This window comes from Erinaceus europaeus, chromosome 11, assembly GCF_950295315.1.
Source record: "Erinaceus europaeus chromosome 11, mEriEur2.1, whole genome shotgun sequence".
Lineage (NCBI taxonomy): Eukaryota > Metazoa > Chordata > Mammalia > Eulipotyphla > Erinaceidae > Erinaceus > Erinaceus europaeus.
In genome coordinates, this window is record NC_080172.1 from 70,062,582 (window position 1) to 70,081,643 (window position 19,062).

General features: G+C 47.9%; 2 protein-coding genes across 3 annotated transcripts in view; both read left to right on the forward strand.

The window, feature by feature from the left end:
• Positions 1 to 1,907, forward strand: part of LOC132541411 (uncharacterized) — a 95,986-nt gene extending 94,079 nt beyond the window's left edge. For both annotated transcript variants that reach the window (XM_060202016.1, XM_060202017.1), the window contains exon 4: positions 1,635 to 1,907. In XM_060202016.1, coding sequence (XP_060057999.1) covers positions 1,647 to 1,907 — 261 coding nt within the window. In that variant the 5' untranslated portion in view covers positions 1,635 to 1,646. The remainder of the gene's footprint in view (positions 1 to 1,634) is intronic.
• Positions 1,813 to 18,231, forward strand: BCL9 (BCL9 transcription coactivator). The gene is made up of 7 exons (XM_007528674.3): positions 1,813 to 1,946; positions 3,140 to 3,456; positions 4,578 to 4,767; positions 6,053 to 6,152; positions 10,746 to 12,996; positions 14,648 to 14,908; positions 16,470 to 18,231. The coding sequence occupies exons 1-7, from the start codon at positions 1,894 to 1,896 to the stop codon at positions 17,585 to 17,587; spliced, it is 4,290 nt and encodes a 1,429-aa protein (XP_007528736.1). The 5' UTR covers positions 1,813 to 1,893; the 3' UTR covers positions 17,588 to 18,231.
• Positions 18,232 to 19,062: the final 831 nt, after the last annotated feature.

Consider the following 19,062-nt stretch of genomic DNA (forward strand, 5'->3'; position numbering starts at 1 on the left):
TTTCTGCTGACTTTGAGAGATGCATTGGCTCCATCTGTTTTGCCAGTGATAAAGAATGGTTTATGATCATTTACTGCATTGTTGGGAGCATCATGACAGATTTTTGCATGGAAAAAAAATGCCATGACTTTCCAACAACCCAACATGTCAGACTTGGCAACCAAGATCAATTTTATAGTCTTAAGTTGGGGGATTGGGTATGGGGTGGGGATGTGTGTGAAGGCGATAGTGAATAAAAATGCAACTTTAATTATAATCAAAACAAGTGGTTTTTTTAGGATATTTTCTCATAGAGTTAGTATAGAAACATCCTGTCACATTTTACATTTAGTTTTATATTCTATTTTGTCACATTTTTCCTAACTTCTATATTTAAAAAGAAAGTAATTGTGTGTACTCAAAACTCACATCAATTCTTTCCAGTGTCTCAAGTAAGATAGGTGGGATTGCTGGACATTTCTAAATGGAAAAATAGACTTTTAACAGTTGACAGTGATCATATTAAAGAACAAGACTATATAACTCATCGTTCCAGTTTTAGTCCCATTCTCAAGTCTCTCAAAGTATATGCAAACTGTAACCTTGAATTTCCTCCCTTTGCTTCTTTAGCCACTAACCCTGCATCTAATACCTTTTTCTTCTCAGTCCTGTAGCATATCGGAAAAGGGGAGGCAAGAGAGGTGGGGCAGGTTGTGGCTAGAAGAGAAACCTGTCAGAATTGAAATGCCCTTAGAGGGAGTAGTGACTGTAAGCACATCTTGGCTGTCCCCAAACTAGTTTAGACATCCTTTTAGAAGGACCCTTCTTATTTGTTCTCTGGCTAGGTTTGGGAATACTTTCTTGACCTTTATATTTCAAATTAGCCTTGCACATTGACTTCAAAAAAAGGTCGCATGTTCTCATGCTCACCCACACATACAGTCCTTGTCATGTAGCAGGGGCAACATGAAACACAGACTTGGCATCATTTAACAAATCATGGAAATCAGGGAACAGAGCTGGGTTGCCTATGGTGTTGACTCAGTAGTTGATTTCTTAATGTCTCCCAACCCCAAGACCCTGTGGATAGAACTGATGGATTTGTCCCATGGTTTGAAGTTCAGGTACACTTGCTGCATTTTGGTCCCAGCATTTGCCATGTGAGGTGAAATGCCAGAAATTGCTCTGAATGTGGGCGTTTGGGGTAGTTTCAAGGTGTTGTTTGGAAATGAGGGAGAGGGAGTATGCACAGGTACACATGCATGCACACAAACACTAGTTTCTAGGGTGTGTATTCAAAGGAGGTCTCGAAACTTTACATCAGGCTCAACCTGACGCTGTTGACTGGCTACGGAAGAAGGGCAAGCGCTAGAAGAAGAAGGAAGTAGAGCAATGCAGGGGAGAAGAAAGGGCTAGCATTACATATGTTATATATATATATATATATTTGAGAAAGAAATCAAGAGGGAAGGGGGGAGATAGAGAGGGAGAGAGAGACCTGTAACACTGCTTCACTGCTGAATCAGCTGCCTGAGGGAAGCTGAGGAGTGACCTTGAGGCTATCTTGTGCATGGACTGCTGCTTTCACCTCTATCCCATGTGTTTCACACCTGTGACTTTGTCCCCCGACTTGTTGGGGTGGACTTTCCCCACAGTGTGCCCTGGAGATGCGAGATTTTCCTCAGGCAGCAGGAGGCACACCCCCAGAGGATGCTGGAGCCGCAAGAAGAAAGGACCCATTTCCACAGCAGAGAAAAACCAAGAGGAAAAAGACGCACAGGTGGCCGGCAGTGAGGGACGCATCCTACACACAGTGGGCTGCCGTGCCCGCCCTCCACAGCTGTCTGCGCTGCAGCCCGAGAGGCCCTCGGGGAGCCCGGCCTGTTGGTGACTGCAAGCCCTGGATTTCAATCAATGCATTCCAGTAACCCAAAAGCGAGGAACTCTCCATCAGGAAACACACAGAGGTGAGAACGTGGGCCTGCGCCAGCTGCCCCCTGGGATGTCATAGGCCCTCTGTGAACACTCACTGCTGGCAGTGTGTGCTAGATTAGGAGCACTGACACCCAGCAGAGAAAGGAGGGCCAGGTGGAAAGAGTGCTAGTAACAGAGTAGCCAGGAAGCACGGTAACTCAGTTTGTGTTAGATGGTTCCTTCCTTTTTTAAATTTTATTATTTAAGATGAATTTATTAATGAGAGGAGACATGGCGGCAGAGAACCTGAGCATCACTCTGACATGTGCAGTGCAGGTACTGAACCCAGTACCTCCAGGCTCAGGCAGCAGGAGGACCTTGCTTGAGAGCCCACCATGCTTGAGAGTCCAACACTTTATCCACTGCTCTGCCACTTCCCGGGCCAGCTAGACTTTCGTTTTTCTTTTCTCACCCTTCTGTTCATCATTTTCTGACCCCTCTACCTGCCACCCCTTCAGTCCCCAGCCCCCACCCCCCAAACAAAACACAAAGGAAAGAGCATCGCTGTCCACTGAAGGAGACTTGGGAAGGGAGGAAACTGAAAATTGAAGCTGGGACCAGGAGGCCCAAGGTCCTAGCAGTAAACCGCCAGCCCCTGGGCTCCTGCTGTGCGGCTGTTTCCTCTGGTCCACAGTGTAAAAGCATTTGCTCCTCATCTCCTGGGAGCAGTGGTTAGTGGAGCTGGTGTGATTCGGCATGTCAGAGGAATTAGTATCCTGGAGGGCTTCCCACACCTGCCCATCACCCTAGGGTTTCTGCTTCCTCTCCTGGACCTGCTTGTGTTTTCTAGCAGGGGAGGCTGGGCTCTGATTACAGCTGTTCCTTGTCTTCCGCCAGGGGGTGGGCAGTATTTTGATCTTAACGATGCCTGTTTGTTTACACTAAGCTAGTCTTGGTGTGAGAGTCACTTCTCTGTGTACATAGAAACCGTTGTTCTTTATTGACAGAAGCCCTGGAGATGGGGCCCCATGTGACTCTAATGTTCCCGAGACCTTCCCACTTTGCTCCCTGTCAGTAGCTCCCAGATGGGAGCGGGGTGGAGGGGACAATTGAATGGCTGATGGGAAGCATGGGGTGGTGGTTTAGTTCTCAAGGTCTCCTTGAGCCCGGGTAGAGACTGTTTCTCCCTGACTTGCACTGAGCAGCTGCGTCCTGTGTCTGATTTCCCTTTGTTTGTCTCTTTTAGTAGCCCTAAGTCAAAGCAGGAGGTGATGGTTCGTCCCCCCACAGTGATGTCCCCATCTGGAAACCCCCAGCTGGATTCCAAATTCTCCAATCAGGGTAAACAGGGGGGCTCAGCCAGCCAATCCCAGCCATCCCCCTGTGACTCCAAGAGTGGGGGCCACACCCCTAAAGCACTCCCTGGCCCAGGTGGGAGCATGGGGCTGAAGAATGGGGCTGGAAATGGTGCCAAGGGCAAGGGGAAAAGGGAGCGAAGTATTTCCGCCGACTCCTTTGATCAGAGAGACCCCGGGACTCCAAACGATGACTCTGACATTAAAGGTATGTCTACAAGATTTTTGAGGTTCAGAAAGAAATAGGCATTCCTGCGGGAAGGCCTCTTGTAGCTGATGGCGGCCCAAGGGCCTACTGCTGGCTGGTGGGGACAGTAGCTGTGAGGCTCAGGAGGGCTCGTGTTTCCAGCCACCTCGCTGAGGAGTGTTTGCTATTGAGGATGCACACCTGTTAGGGGCGTGGTAGGAAGCTCCGTAGTCTTCACCATGTTCTTATGGCTGTTTCTAGCCTCTGCCTGTATGTACTCTAGTATCAAGCCAGTAGTTCCGGCCTGTGCCACACTGAGCAGCTCTCCTGGCATCTTGTCCTCCTCCTCTCCTCGTTCTGAGGACTCTTCTAGGGCTTGGGTTTGGTGCTGTCTGCGCCTGGCCCAACCCTTATGTCCAAGGGTACTGGTCCAGGTCTGCCACGGCCAGTTTCACTGTGGCTGGAATGAATGGCTACATGATAAGAGATCAGGAAGACCCCTAAGTGGGCCACCCCCAAAGAATTTGGGACCAGTGATTGTAATTTGAGGCTATTGCTTTTCTTCATCATGCATAAAACCCAAAAGCTTAACTATAGGGCAAAATATGATGCCCCTATTCTCAGGATGGAAATGAGATTCTTCAGCCCAAGTTTGAAAAGGAAACCTGAGTGACTGCTCCCCCATATTTCCTTCCTTCCTTGGATGGTTGAGAGGCCAGTGTGGTGGGGGTGGGGGTGCAGTGAACAGGTCCAGCTACTGTCTTCAAGGGTCTGAGTGCAACAAAGCAGCATATCACTGAAAACTTATAGTCCAGTGTGGGAGATGCTGAGATAATAGAAATGGGGTGGGGGTGGGGTCAAATTTGACAAGGCCTCCATTCTTGTCCTGCTAAAAGGTTGGCAAGAAAGAGAGACCTTTAGTGAATGAGGAATGCATAACAGAGAAGTCAGGAGGTGGGAGAAGAGTGCTGTGTGACTAGTCATTAGTGGAAAGCACACATGCATGTTTATGAGCCAAAGAGATTCCCTCTTTGCAAAGTACTTTCAGAAATTCTCAAGGTGTGTCTTATGTTGTGATACTGTAAATTTTGGCCAAGTGAAATCTCGTTCTTTCTATAACATGAGTCTTTTCACTCCTTCAGAATGTAATTCTGCTGACCACATCAAGGCCCAGGAGTCTCAGCACACATCACACTCAATGACCCCATCAAATGCTCCGGCCCCCAGGTCTTCCACCCCTTCCCATGGCCAGACTACTGCCCCCGAGCCCACCCCTGCCCAGAAGACCCCCGCCAAAGTGGTCTATGTGTTTTCTACTGAAATGGCCAATAAGTAAGTTGATGGTGGCTAGCTTGCACAGTTGGGCACCTGGGTCTTATTTCCATTCAAGATTGATCCTTAATCTGCACAGTTGTATCACTTAAAGATAATAGTACAGAAAGAGGTACAAGAGAATAGAAAACTTCTCTCCTATTTCCCAGAGACAACCACTGATAGTACTTCCTTCCAGAAAAAAATTTGTTTGTACATATCCCTACTTTTTTAAAAAAATTATATTTATTTATTTATTTATTGGATAGAGACAGCCAGAAATTGAAAGGAAGGGGGAGATAGTGTGTGAGAGAAACAGAGAGACACCTGCAACCCTGCTTCACCACTTGCAAAGCTTTCCCCCTGCAGGTGGGGACGGGGGCTTGAAGCTTGGTCCTTATGCACTGTAACATGCACTCAACCAGGTACACCACCACCTGGCCCCTACTTTTTTAAGCGAAAGAGATTAATTGCACAGTCCAAACTTATCAGCAACCTATAGTTACTCTTTTTTGTTTAATTTCTTTTATTATCTTTATTTATTTATTGGATAGAGACAGCCAGAAATTGAGAAAGAGGTGATAAGGAGAGAGACAGAGAGACACGTGCAACACTGTTTCGCCACTCAGTGAAGCTTTGCCCCTGCAGGTGGGAACTGAAGGCTCCTTGAACCCGGGTCCTTGTGCATAGTAACATGTGCACTCAACCAGGTGTGCCACCACCTGGCCCCACCTTTAATCACTCCTAAATGACAAGAGTAATAATGTTCACTTCAGAATAACTATAACTATGAAATATTAATAACTAAAAGGAGAACACTCTGAAATTCATCTTGCTGTTTTAAGTTTATAATGGATGGACAGATCAGTGGGTTTTTACTTATCAAAAAATATATTCTCCGTACAGTTATCTGATTTTTTTTGTCACTTAAGATACAAGTGAGTCTTCACATTAGACTGTCATTAGGTTTTATGGGATTTCTTTTTCACCCTTCTCAGGCTTTTGAACTGGAATTTTGTACAATACTTAGCACAATAGATTGGTTTAAAGGAGAAAGTCTTGTTTGCCTTTAATGTCTCTTTCAGAATTCACTTCTGGGTCTCTTTCAATTTTAATAAGTTAGATGGTAAGTTATTGCAATAAAGAGTGGAAACCTAATGTCTTTATTTTCTTCTCACTCAACATCTCTGGCAGTTCTTTATAATTTCCTTTCTCTCTCACAAGTTCAGTCTGGGTTAAAGTGTCTTGGGATTGCACTTAGTGAAACGGAGACAAGCCCATGTATGTCACCCCTGTGTGTTTGCAGAGCTGCAGAAGCTGTGTTGAAGGGCCAGGTTGAAACTATTGTCTCTTTCCACATCCAGAACATCTCCAACAGCAAGACAGAGAGAAGCACAGCCCCTCTGGTACGTAGTTTTGGAGATGGGATAGTGTTTGAATGGTTCTACAGTAACTATAAAAGTGTCAGGTGGTGAGTTGATCTGATAGGGAGGTAGTCTGGGTGCTTTTGAGTTATATTCTGGGCACTTAACTTAATTCTGGCATTCTGTGATCACGTCCGACTGGCTTTCCCCTGAAGAACTGGTAGCTCGGTGAACTGGTAAGGAGAGGAAAGGTGCAAAATGAAAGAGGAGTTATGCATCAGCATTTTCTTCATGTAACCATCTCTGGGACTCTGAATTCAGATCCTGTGTACAGACCAGGTTTTAAAAAAAAAACATTCTTGAGTTAGTTGAACAGAGAAAATAACAACAACTAAAACTGAAATGATTAAGCACAGGCTGATAAAACAATAATTAGCATTAGTGGTTTTCAAAATGATTACTTTTATTTCAAAGTGAGTTGGCCATAGAGTGCTTTTAATTGCTTCAGTATTCTGAAAATTCTGAAAACTTTGGTCTGTTTCATGCCTGGATCAAATGTGTGTGGGGTGTGTATGTGTGTGTAGTACTAAGGGGACAACTATGAGATTCAAGATACGGTCCCTGTTTTCAGGAAACAGGAACTCTGATATTGGAATGGGGAAAGGTAAATGACTGAAGTAATAGTTCACAATAAAAGATGATGTTATCTGTCAGCTAAGTCCATCTCCTACATATAGCAAAGATTTACTTTCTTGGACTTAGAAATTTTACATTCCTTGTGCATCTCAACTCAAGACTAGAGGATGCTTACATATAGTAGGGTAAATGAATACACATACATTAATGTTTATGTTTTATTTAAAGAAGCAAATGTACGTATTTAAAAGTATATATTCTCTATGTATTTCATTATTTTAAACAAACACATATATATGTATATATGTGTGTATATACATTTATTTATTATTATTAGATGGGGCAGAGAGAAATTGAGAGGGGAGGTGAAAATAGAGAGGGAGAGACAGAAACACCTGTAGTCCGACTTCACCACTCGTGAAGCTTTCCCTCTGCAGGTGGGGGCCAGGTGCTTGAACTCGGGTCCTTGAGCACTGTAATGTGTGTGCTTAATCAGGTGTGCCACCACCTGCTCCCATGTTTCTTTTTCTTTTTGCCTCCATGGTTATCATTGGGGCTCCATGCCTGTACTACAAATCCACTGCTCCTAGAGGCTATTTTTTACTTTTTGTTGCCCTAGTTGTTTATCGTTGTTGTTATTATTGCTGTTGTTGTTGTTGAATAGGACAGAGAGAAATCGAGAGAGGAGGGGAAGACAGAGAGGGAGAGAAAGACACCTGCAAAGCTGCTTTCACCTCCCATGAAGCGACCCCCCTGCAGCTGGGGAGCTGGGGGCTCGAACTGGGATCCTGATGCCGTTCCATGTGCTTTCCGCCATGTGCGCCATGATGCTGCCCCATCACCCGGCTCCCCCATTTTTCATTTTTCAAAGATTACATTATGTATTGATTCCTCCCCTCCCCCCCAGCACTGCTTAGGTCTGTCTTATTTGTGGTACTGGGTATTGAACCTGGTAACTCGGAGCCTCAGACATGAAAATCTTTTGCATAACCATTATGCAGTGGCCCTTGAATTTTTTTAATATGTGCCAGAGAATTCACCCAGGGACTTATATATTCACAATATCACCACTGGATAGCCTTCTTGGCCCAATTTATTTAATTTATTTTTTCTTCTGAGTGAAATATCTCCCAGCACATGCTCGCTCACTCGCTAACTCACTCGCTGGCTCTCTATCTGTATCTCTCTCATTAAAAATAAATGGGGTGGGGGAGTCGGGCGGTAGTGCAACAGGTTAAGCGCTCGTGTTGCAAAGCAAAAGGATCCCGGTTCGAGCCCCCGGCTCCCCACCTGCAGGGGAGTCGCTTCACAAGTGGTGAAGCAGGTCTGCAGGTGTCTGTCTTTCTCTCCCCCTCTCTGTCTTCCCCTCCTCTCTCCATTTCTCTCTGTCCTATCCAACAACAACGATGTTAATAACAACAACAATAATAACCACAATAGTGTTAAACAACAAGGCAACAAAAGGGAAAATAAATATTTTATAAATAAATAAGTAAATAAATAGATGGGGGGAGTTGGGCAGTAGCACAGCGAGTTAAGCACAAGTGGCGCAAAGTGCAAGGACCAGAGTGAGGATCCCGGTTCGAGCCCCCGACTCCCCACATGCAGGGGAGTTGCTTCACAGGCGGTGAAGCAGGTCTGCAGGTGTCTATCTTTCTCTCCCCCTCTCTCTTTCCTTCCTCTCTCCATTTCTCTCTGTCCTATCTAACAATGACGACATCAGTAATAACAACAATAACTACAACAGTAAAACAACAAGGGCAACAAAAGAGAATAAATAAATATTAAAAAAAATAGGGGCCAGGTGGTGGCACACCTGGTTAAGCACACACACTAAAAATAAAGATGTTTTTTAATTAATGTATTAATTTATATTAAAAACATAAGACATTTTTGATAATTTTTTATATTTATTTTTCCTTTTGTTGCCCTTGTTGTTTTTCATTGTTGTTGTTATTGATGTTGTCATTGTTGGATAGGACAGAGAGAAATGGAGAGAGGAAGAGAAAACAGAGGGGGGGAGAGAAAGACACCTGCAAACCTGTTTCACTGCTTATGAAGTGACCCCCCCCTTGCAGTTGGGGAGCCGGGGGCTCAAACCAGGATCCTTAGCCCGTCCTTGCGCTTTGCGCCACGTGCGCTTAACCCCTGCGCTACCACCCGATTCCCAAAATCATACATTTTTAATGAGGGAAATAGAGAGAGTGAGACCCCAGAGCACTGCTCAGCTCTAGCTTACAGTGGTGCTGGGGATTGAAGCTAGGACCTCTGGTACCTCAGGCAGCAAAGATTTTGCATGATCATTATCCTAGCCCTCCCCTAACTCTATTGAAATTTACAGTGTTCTGGAATGTATGGGTGCATTGCATCTCAAACCAACATTTCCCTTTTTTTGGCTTAATATAGCTCTTAATGTAGTTGTCACCTCCACCTCCACCTTCTCTGGTCCTAAAATGGTATCAGAAAAGGAATTCTAAGGGGACCTGGAAATAGATCACTATAGCTCTAAACCTAAAATTAAAAGGTGGTACAAAACTGTTGTCTTCTGCTATGGTTACCATCTGTACAGCCTGTGCCCACCCCCAACAAACAAAACCTGGCCAAGAAAGCCATATTTATAATGAGACACTGGAAGAAAAATTTGAGTGGCCTGCACACTCCAGTAAAGGAGCCAGGAATGTAGAAAGCACCTTGGTCATACAGAATCACTCAGGTTCAGTTAGTCTCCCCCACACCATGTCTGTCTGCAGACATGTGCTCATGGTGCCTGCATGTACAGCACCTACGCGTACATCCGCAGGGTAGGAGCGCTCGAGATACTCTGTCTGTTGATGAAACATAGACTGTTCCTGGGCAGGGATGCCCAGCACTCTCGGTGTGCAGATTAGCTCACAGGCAGGTCATCATTCCAGAGAGCAAGTAGGGAGGTAAGTAGGGGCACCATAGGGATTTACAGATGCAGACTGGATTAAGTAAACACATAGGAGCAACATGAACATCTCACAGGGATCCCATGGCCCACTGGAGGCTGGTGGGGAACCAGCAGATGCAGTGTGTGAACTGCTCTGCTAACCCTTCTCAGTACCTTCAGCCACACCAAGGGTTAGACCTTGAGCACAAGTGCCTCTCTCACATACATCGCCAGCCGTCCCTATTATCTGTCATAGGTGATCATGCCTTCATCCCGAACTCAGTACAGCACTGGTCCTTAATAAATAATAAAGCATTCCTCCAGGCTGTGCAAAGGACAGTGTTTTGTCGATTGGGAAGAACAGAGCAAGAGGCACCATGAGCTAGATGGCCTCAGATTTCCCTGTAGACTCTTCCTCCCTACAGATTATCTTACTGCAGTTAATGTACAGGTTCTTATCAAATATAGAATCAGTGATCACAGACCGAAAACAGAAACCAGAGCTGTCAGGCGCTTGGAAACTCAAGGAGAGGAGTGCCTCAGTAGTCACCATGCCAGAGGAAATGCCAAAATGGAGCGGTCTTGCCTGCTGCCTCCACAGTGTTAGTGACAGGTACCTTCTCCTTGTGAGAACATCAGACCCCTTGATTGACAGTGAGAAATCTTCTAAGACCTGCTTATACTTTCAGGGAAAAGAAAGAGGCGTCAGGTACAGCCTCCCACATACCAAGAAAATAATCTCTCCCTGAATCAGAAACACATAGTAGACATGTGATATCAAACCTGTTCCTTGAAATAGATACTTAGATGTTTTCTCTTCGGCAGAGTGACTCTCCCCCTGGCATGCTCATAAAAGTTATTGAAACCTAATCTTTCTGGCGGGGGGTGGTGGATGGCATTTGACAGTAAAGTGGAAAGGGAAAAAAATCAGAATGTCTGTGTGTCCAGAGTGGATTTCCAGCCCCAAGTGTCAGTCAGTGCACATCACTGTGACTGGGAAGAGTCCTTTATAGCAGCAGATCCTTCTCTTTCTATTGCCCTTCTGTTCAGTTCGCCCATGACTTTTTCCGATCTCTCTTTGTCTTTAGAACACACAGATACCCTCTACCCTTCGGAACGATGCGAAACCTCTCCCACAGCAGCCCCCAGGGCCCGTCAGTCAGGACCAGAATTCTTCCCAGAATGCCAGGCTACAGCCAACGCCACCCATTCCGACACCAGCACCCAAGCCTGCCGTGCCCCCGCGCCCCCTGGACTGTGAGAGTCCTGTTGGGGAGAACAAGCTGATCCCTTCTGCTGGCAGTCCTGCCAGCTCTACACCACTGCCCCCAGATGCCACCGGGCCAAACTCCACACCCAATAACCGAGCAGTCACCCCTGTCTCCCAGGGAAGCAATAGCTCTTCAGCGGATCCCAAAGCACCCCCACCTCCACCCGTGTCCAGTGGGGACCCCCCCACACTGGGAGAGAACCCAGATGGACTCTCTCAGGAGCAGCTGGAGCACCGGGAGCGTTCCCTCCAGACGCTCAGAGATATCCAACGGATGCTTTTCCCTGATGAGAAAGAACTCACAGGTGGACAGAGCGGAGGTCCCCAGCAGAATGCTGGGGTGTTAGATGGACCTCAGAAAAAGCCAGAAGGGCCAATCCAGGCCATGATGGCACAATCCCAAAGCCTAGGTAAAGGACCTGGGCCCCGGACAGACGTGGGCGCCCCATTCGGCCCTCAAGGACATCGGGATGTGCCCTTCTCTCCAGAGGAGATGGTGCCACCCCCTATGAATGCCCAGGCCGGGCCCATAGGCCCTGACCATCTGGATCACATGACCCCCGAGCAAATTGCCTGGCTGAAGCTGCAGCAGGAGTTTTACGAGGAGAAGCGGAGGAAGCAGGAGCAGGTGGTAGTACAACAGTGCTCCCTGCAGGACATGATGGTCCACCAGCACGGGCCTCGTGGTGTGGTCCGGGGGCCACCCCCACCCTACCAGATGACCCCTGGTGAAGGCTGGGGCCCAGGGGGTGCAGAACCCTTTGCTGATGGGCTCAACATGCCGCATTCCCTGCCCCCCAGGGGCATGGCGCCCCACCCCAACATGCCAGCCAGCCAGATGCGCCTCCCTGGGTTTGCGGGCATGATGAACTCAGAGATGGAGGGCCCGGCTGTCCCCAACCCTGCCTCCAGACCTGGTCTGTCCGGAGTTAGTTGGCCAGATGACGTGCCAAAAATCCCAGACGGTCGAAACTTCGCTGCTGGTGGCCAGGGCGTGTTCAGTGGGCCTGGCCGAGGAGAGCGCTTCCCCAACCCACAGGGGCTGTCAGAGGAGCTTTTTCAGCAGCAGCTGGCAGAGAAGCAGCTGGGTCTGCCCCCCGGCATGAGCATGGAGGGCATCCGGCCTGGCCTAGAGATGAACAGAATGCTGCAGCCTGGTGCCCAGCGGCATCTGGAGCCCAGCAACAACCCCATTTTCCCCCGGATACCAGTTGAGGGCCCTCTGAGCCCTACGAGGGGCGACTTCCCCAAAGGAATGCCCCCACAGATGGGCCCCAGCCGGGAGCTGGAGTTTGGGATGGTCCCTGGTGGGCTGAAGGGTGACGTGGGTCTGAACATCAGCATGGGCTCCAACTCTCAGATGATACCTCAGAAGTTGAGAGAGGCCACGGCCGGCCCCGAGGAGATGATGAAGCTGCGCCCAGGTGGCACCGACCTGCTGCCCACTCAGCAGAAGATGGTGCCCCTGCCCTTCGGAGAGCACCCCCAGCAAGAGTACGGCATGGGCCCTCGGCCCTTTCTCCCCATGTCTCAGGGTCCCGGCAGCGGCGGCGGCCTGCGGAATCTCAGAGAACCCCTTGGGCCCGACCAAAGGACTAACAGCCGGCTCAGTCACATGCCACCACTACCTCTCAACCCTCCCAACAACCCCACTAGCCTCAACACAGCTCCTCCAGTGCAACGCGGCCTGGGGCGCAAGCCCTTGGATATATCCGTGACAGGCGGCCAGGTGCACTCCCCCGGCATCAACCCTCTGAAGTCTCCCACCATGCGCCAGGTCCAGTCGCCCATGCTGGGCTCCCCCTCGGGGAACCTCAAGTCCCCTCAGACTCCATCACAGCTGGCAGGCATGCTGGCAGGCCCAGCTGCTGCTGCTTCCATTAAATCCCCGCCTGTCCTGGGGTCTGCTGCTGCTTCGCCTGTTCACCTCAAGTCTCCGTCGCTTCCTGCCCCGTCACCTGGATGGACCTCCTCTCCGAAACCCCCCCTCCAGAGTCCTGGCATCCCTCCCAACCATAAAGCGCCCCTCACCATGGCCTCCCCAGCTATGCTGGCCAGTGTGGAGTCAGGTCAGTATGGCCCAGCCTCATAGGCATGCCTAGCAGCCACAGTGCTCATAACATGGACTGGTTGCTTTGGGAAAATTGGTTAGATTGTGCACACAGCCCAGGTGCAAGCCCAGCTCCTGCTGCACTGGAGGAAGCTTTAGTGCTATGTCTTTCCCCGCCTCTAAGTGAAACAGTTGATGGTAACAAAAACCTATTTTCCTCACTGGATTATGCAGCCAAGGGAGGCCACCTTTGCCAGGATGGATGTTTCTATCAAGGGGTATAATCATTATTTCCATGGGGATACTTACTGATACACAGTAAGTGGCCCATCTTGGAACAGGAGCCTGGGCTCTTAATACAAGGGTGTTTGTCTAATAGGACCTTTCAAAAGTGGAAGTGAGTGTCATTTCATGGAATGATTGACATCACACAGTGAACAATCAAAGGTGAAATCAAATGTCTTCACAGTGCATACATACGACCTTATTTTGTTATTTTTATTAGTGACTTAATAGTAATTCACAGACTATAAGCTAATAAGAGTGTAATTCCACACCACCCCCACTACCAAAGTCCTGGGCCCCCATCCCTCTCCAGCAGTAACCACCATAGTTCTCCCAAGGTTAACAGGTATGGGTTGACTATATATTTTGTTTTTTCAATTCATAGGACTTTCTCTGATTCTGCCCTCTGAGTCTAAGCCAAAGCAAAGAGGGGAGGCTGTTGAGACTTGAGTCATTCTTTTTTTTTTTATTATTTCTTTATTGGGGAATTAATGTTTTACATTCAACAGTAAATACAGTAGTTTGTACATGCATAACATTCCCCAGTTTCCCATTTAACAATACAACCCCCACTATGTCATTTATGAGACTTGAGTCATTCTTGTAAAATACCCATTGACCAGAGAAATGGCTACCAAAACCTCCTCCTTGGTAGATTGCTGTTGTCACAGATCATTTGCAATTTGTCAGAATTTTCTTCTTGGCAGCAGCTCTTACTGATGATGGTGGTTTTCCAAGTGACACCAGAGGTGGTCAGTAGATGAGCTCAGAGGGGTAAATGCTAGGTCCGGACTATCTCCACTTGAGAAAGACTGGAATCAGAGTAAGAGATTTCTCCCACCAAGTTAAAGTGCCTGTCTCTGCTGGGGAGCAGTTTTGCTTAAGCAGTACAGTGGGTTAGGGTCTCCCTCCCCTCAGAAATCACAGGCTCAGACATATTGGTGGAGGAAATCAGTCAGGAGTGTGGGTTAGACAATGCCATTAGTACCTGTGCTAAGATTGCTGTTCTAGCTTCATGTCATCCTAACACCTGAGCTGAGTTCTGTGTTGTGATTAGTGGGGGAAAGAGGCCTGCTCATTTCCCTTCTCTGCAAAGCAGTAGTCTGTAGCCCGTTTTCCTCTAGCTTGAGCTGATATTCCTAATGTGGCCTTGGTGTGTTTGTGTTCCCATCTGCTGAGCCGTCACCTCCTCATCACGCTCCAGCCTCCCTCTCCACACACACAGAGCATGGCTAGAAGATTGATGATTCATGTCCCAAGCCTAATAACACTGTCCTGTTCATCTGTCTCATTCCTGGCTTTGCTAGTTCATAATCAGAGGCCCAGGAGCCTTCAAGAGGAATCTAATGCTCTGCCCATTCTTGTTTTCCTCTGCCTTCTTCTAGGTGGACCCCCACCTCCTGCAGCCAGCCAGCCTGCCTCTGTGAATCTCCCCGGAAGTCTGCCCTCTAGCACACCTTACACCATGCCTCCAGAGCCTACCCTCTCCCAGAACCCACTCTCAATTATGATGTCTCGAATGTCTAAGTTCGCAATGCCCAGTTCTACCCCACTGTATCACGATGCCATCAAGACTGTGGCCAGCTCAGATGATGACTCCCCTCCAGCTCGTTCTCCCAACTTGCCATCAATGAATAACATGCCAGGTAAGAGGTTAGGAAGCCAAGATCTGGAGCCAGTGTTCCACAAAGTCCACACTTCTGACCTGTTTTCTCAGTAGCCATACACTTTAGTGGACAGAGAAATTCAACAGGTCAGAACATTGTGTTATTCAATTGTCTTGACTAGAAGGAATTACCCATGATGGTTTTTATTAGCTTAATTCCATATTAGCTCGTTTTCTGCACTTTTGATGCTTCTTTAGACCTGATAGTTTGGTGCACCCCCTTCCTTTTTTCTTTTGGCCTGCGAGGGGGTCCTTCCTCTTGGAGCTGTACTGAAAGCAATTTATTCATTTTAATATTTATTTATTTATTTATTGATAGAGAAATTGAAAGAGAAGGGAGAGATAGGGAGACACACCTGTGGCACTGCTTCACAGCTTGTGCCACAACCTTCACAGTCCTGCAGGTTGGGGCCCTGGGCTTCAGACTGGGTCCTTGGACACTGTAACGTGTGCTCTCTACTGTATGTGTCCCTGCCCAGCCCCTAAGGCAGTGTATTTGTTAGCATACTAACTGGCATGTTTTAATTTCTCCAGTAATTTCTCTGGGAGGGCAGCCTTAGATCATAGGAAGAAGCAGGGGAAAGAAAGACCCTACCTTTCAGAAAATGGTTTTGTTCGGGGCTGCAGTGATGATGGAATGAGTTGCTTTATTCTCTACTCTGTCTACTTCTGACTTATTTATCAGCCCAGCTCCCCCCCCACACACACACACACACACTCTAAGACATGTTCACACTGAGTGAGTGGCACACAGACCATGACTTCTGTCTTGGGATTTTGGTTTTGACTCTCTCCCAATGGAAAACTCTTTAATTTTTCCACATGTGATAGAGCCTAGAGTTAAAAATGTTCTAAGACAACATGAAGGCCAATTGAGAATGTCCCGTTTGTTTCGCTTGTTATTTTTTATTTCTGGACTTGTAGGACTTTATTTTTATTTTCCCTTTTGTTGCCCTTGTTTTTATTATTATTGTTGTTGTTGTTGTTGGATAGGACAGAGAGAAATGGAGAGAGGAGGGAAAGACAGAGGGGGGGAGAGAAAGATAGACACCTGCAGACCTGCTTCACCGCTTGTGAAACAACTCCCCTACAGGTGGGGAGCCGGGGCTCGAACTGGGATCCTTACTCTGGTCCTTGCACTTCACACCACATGCACTTAACCTGCGTGCTAACCGCCTGACTCCCAGGACTTTTTACTTTGTCCAAAAAGAACCATTTTAAAGCAATTTGGGCAACTCTTTTCTTCTAGATAAAGTATCTCCAGTGAAAAAGACTATATTCATTTGAGTATATATATGAACTTGTCATTTTTCATATGGGAGGTGTTCATCCTAGCTATCTTTTATATACTCTCATGCCACACAATTTAAGACTCAGTACATGTCTTATAGTGTGCCCCAGGATATATTATAATCTTCTTGGAGACGGATTAACATGATGTATGTTTTCCCAACATAGGACCATGCACATTTGATGCAGCTTCTGTTGTTAATTTGGTTTATTGTAGTTTTTGATTTCCTTTTCTATCTTTATTCTTCTAGGAATGGGCATTAACACACAAAATCCTCGAATTTCAGGTCCAAATCCCGTGGTTCCAATGCCAACCCTCAGCCCAATGGGAATGACCCAGCCACTCTCTCACTCCAATCAGATGCCCTCTCCAAATGCCATGGGACCCAACATACCTCCTCATGGGGTCCCAATGGGGCCTGGCTTGATGTCACACAATCCTATCATAGGGCATGGGTCCCAGGAGCCTCCAATGGTACCTCAAGGACGGATGGGTTTCCCCCAGGGCTTCCCTCCAGTGCAGTCTCCTCCTCAGCAGGTCCCCTTCCCTCACAATGGCCCCAGCGGTGGGCAGGGCAGCTTCCCAGGAGGCATGGGTTTCCCCGGAGAAGGCCCCCTGGGCCGCCCTGGCAACCTGCCCCAAAGTTCAGCCGATGCAGCACTTTGCAAGCCTGGAGGCCCAGGAGGTCCCGACTCCTTCGCCGTCCTGGGGAACAACATGCCTTCAGTGTTTACAGATCCAGATCTGCAGGAGGTCATCCGACCTGGAGCCACCGGAATACCTGAATTTGACCTGTCTCGAATTATTCCCTCGGAGAAGCCGAGCCAGACACTGCAATACTTCCCACGAGGGGAGGTCCCAGGCCGCAAACAGCCCCAGGGCCCTGGACCTGGGTTCTCGCACATGCAGGGGATGATGGGGGAGCAGGCCCCCAGGATGGGACTAGCGTTACCTGGCATGGGCGGGCCAGGGCCAGTGGGGACTCCGGACATACCTCTCGCCACAGCTCCTTCCATGCCTGGTCACAACCCAATGAGACCACCAGCCTTTCTCCAGCAAGGCATGATGGGACCTCACCATCGGATGATGTCACCAGCACAATCCACAATGCCCGGCCAACCCACCCTGATGAGCAACCCGGCTGCCGCTGTGGGCATGATTCCTGGCAAGGACCGAGGGCCGGCTGGGCTCTACACCCACCCTGGGCCCGTGGGCTCTCCAGGCATGATGATGTCCATGCAGGGCATGATGGGACCCCAACAGAACATCATGATCCCCCCACAGATGAGGCCCCGGGGCATGGCCGCTGATGTGGGCCTTGGTGGCTTCAGCCAAGGCCCCGGCAACCCGGGAAACATGATGTTTTAAGCTGCTACGGTCGGATGCACCGACCCCTGTCGAGATGAGATTCCAGGTCCTGGGAGCTGCCAGGAGGGTGTTCCGGGAACCCTGCCATTTGGTCATGCAATAGAGCAGAGACCTGTGGGCTGCTCTGGGGGAGGGGGGAACTCGAGAATGTATGGATTTACCTGAAAACAAATCATCCATGTAATCAACAGATGTGTTCAATTTTTTGTGTTTTTTTTTTTTAAGATTTATTTTTGAAAGATTATTTTTGTGGACTTGGGTACCCCTCGGTGGCACTGGGGTCTGTCACCGAGCTTTGAGAATCGCCATGGTCACATGTTGCACCGTTTCTCTCTGTATGTTTACGTCCTCTGGACTGGCTTCTCCCAGGATTCTTTTCTGGTTTCGTGTTGTTTTTTTTTTTTACTTTGGGCTTTGTTAATTTTTTCTTCTGTGTGTGTGTGTGTGTGTGTGTGTGTGTGTGTGTGTGTGTGTGTACACTGTACTATATTGTAAAAGGGATTTTTAGCAGAGACTTTAGTCTTTGGGACAAGAGGAGAACAGGAATGCTGGGCTGTTTACCTTAGGTGGAGAATCCATCTTCAGACCTTTGGACTATTTTTCTTTTCAACTCCAGTGTATAGAAAAAAAAAAAAAAAACCAAACTACGACCTCAGAGCAGAGTATTAATGAAAAGCACAAAAAATAAAAAGTAAAAATAAAAAAAGGAACTAAGTTCAGCAAGGGGTAGGGGGTGGGAGGGCATTTTTCGTTTTCACAGTGCTAACACTTAGATTTGTTTGCAGTCCAAGTGCTCTTCAGCACCGTCTGGTCAGCCTCTCCCAACCCATAAATCCACCTTCATGTTCTTTTTCTCATTTTTTCACTTGCCTGCCCCAGCTCCTCAGTTCAGTGTGTCTCCTCCCCTTGTGCCCCTTGCTGGTGACCCCTTGCCTAGCTTCTTTCCTCTGTCTCCCTTTGGCAGCTGCAATACTCGGTGTTATTTGGGGGAAATAAATCTCCCGGAAGCCTCACCTCCCCTGCAGAGCACCGTGGTCCTGGCTCCAGGAGGGAAGGTCAGCCCCTGGGTGCCCAATGGTCTGTGCCCTCCATCTCCTCTTCCCAGGCACTCCCTCCCCTGCCCACCTGTTTTCTGTTCTCCTTTTATTAGAAATCCCCAAGTGAATTTTATTAACATGGGAGTGGATCAGATGCTAAAAGCTATCCAGGATTTTTTTTTCTTCCGTTTTTGATTTTTGTGGTTCCACCCCTTTGCCTCCCCCTCCCATGTGTAAAATGTTCTGTGTAACCTCCATTAAATTTGGTACAAAACCACTCACCAGAGCTGTGGTGTCAGAAAAAATAAAATATATTGTTTCTTACAAAAATGGAACTGCCTTTTTTTGTTGCTGGCTGAGATGTGTTTCATTTGGGACAAATTACTGTGTGGCCCCGAAGTAGGACATCTTGGCGCTAGAGTTGAGAGCTGTGTGTTA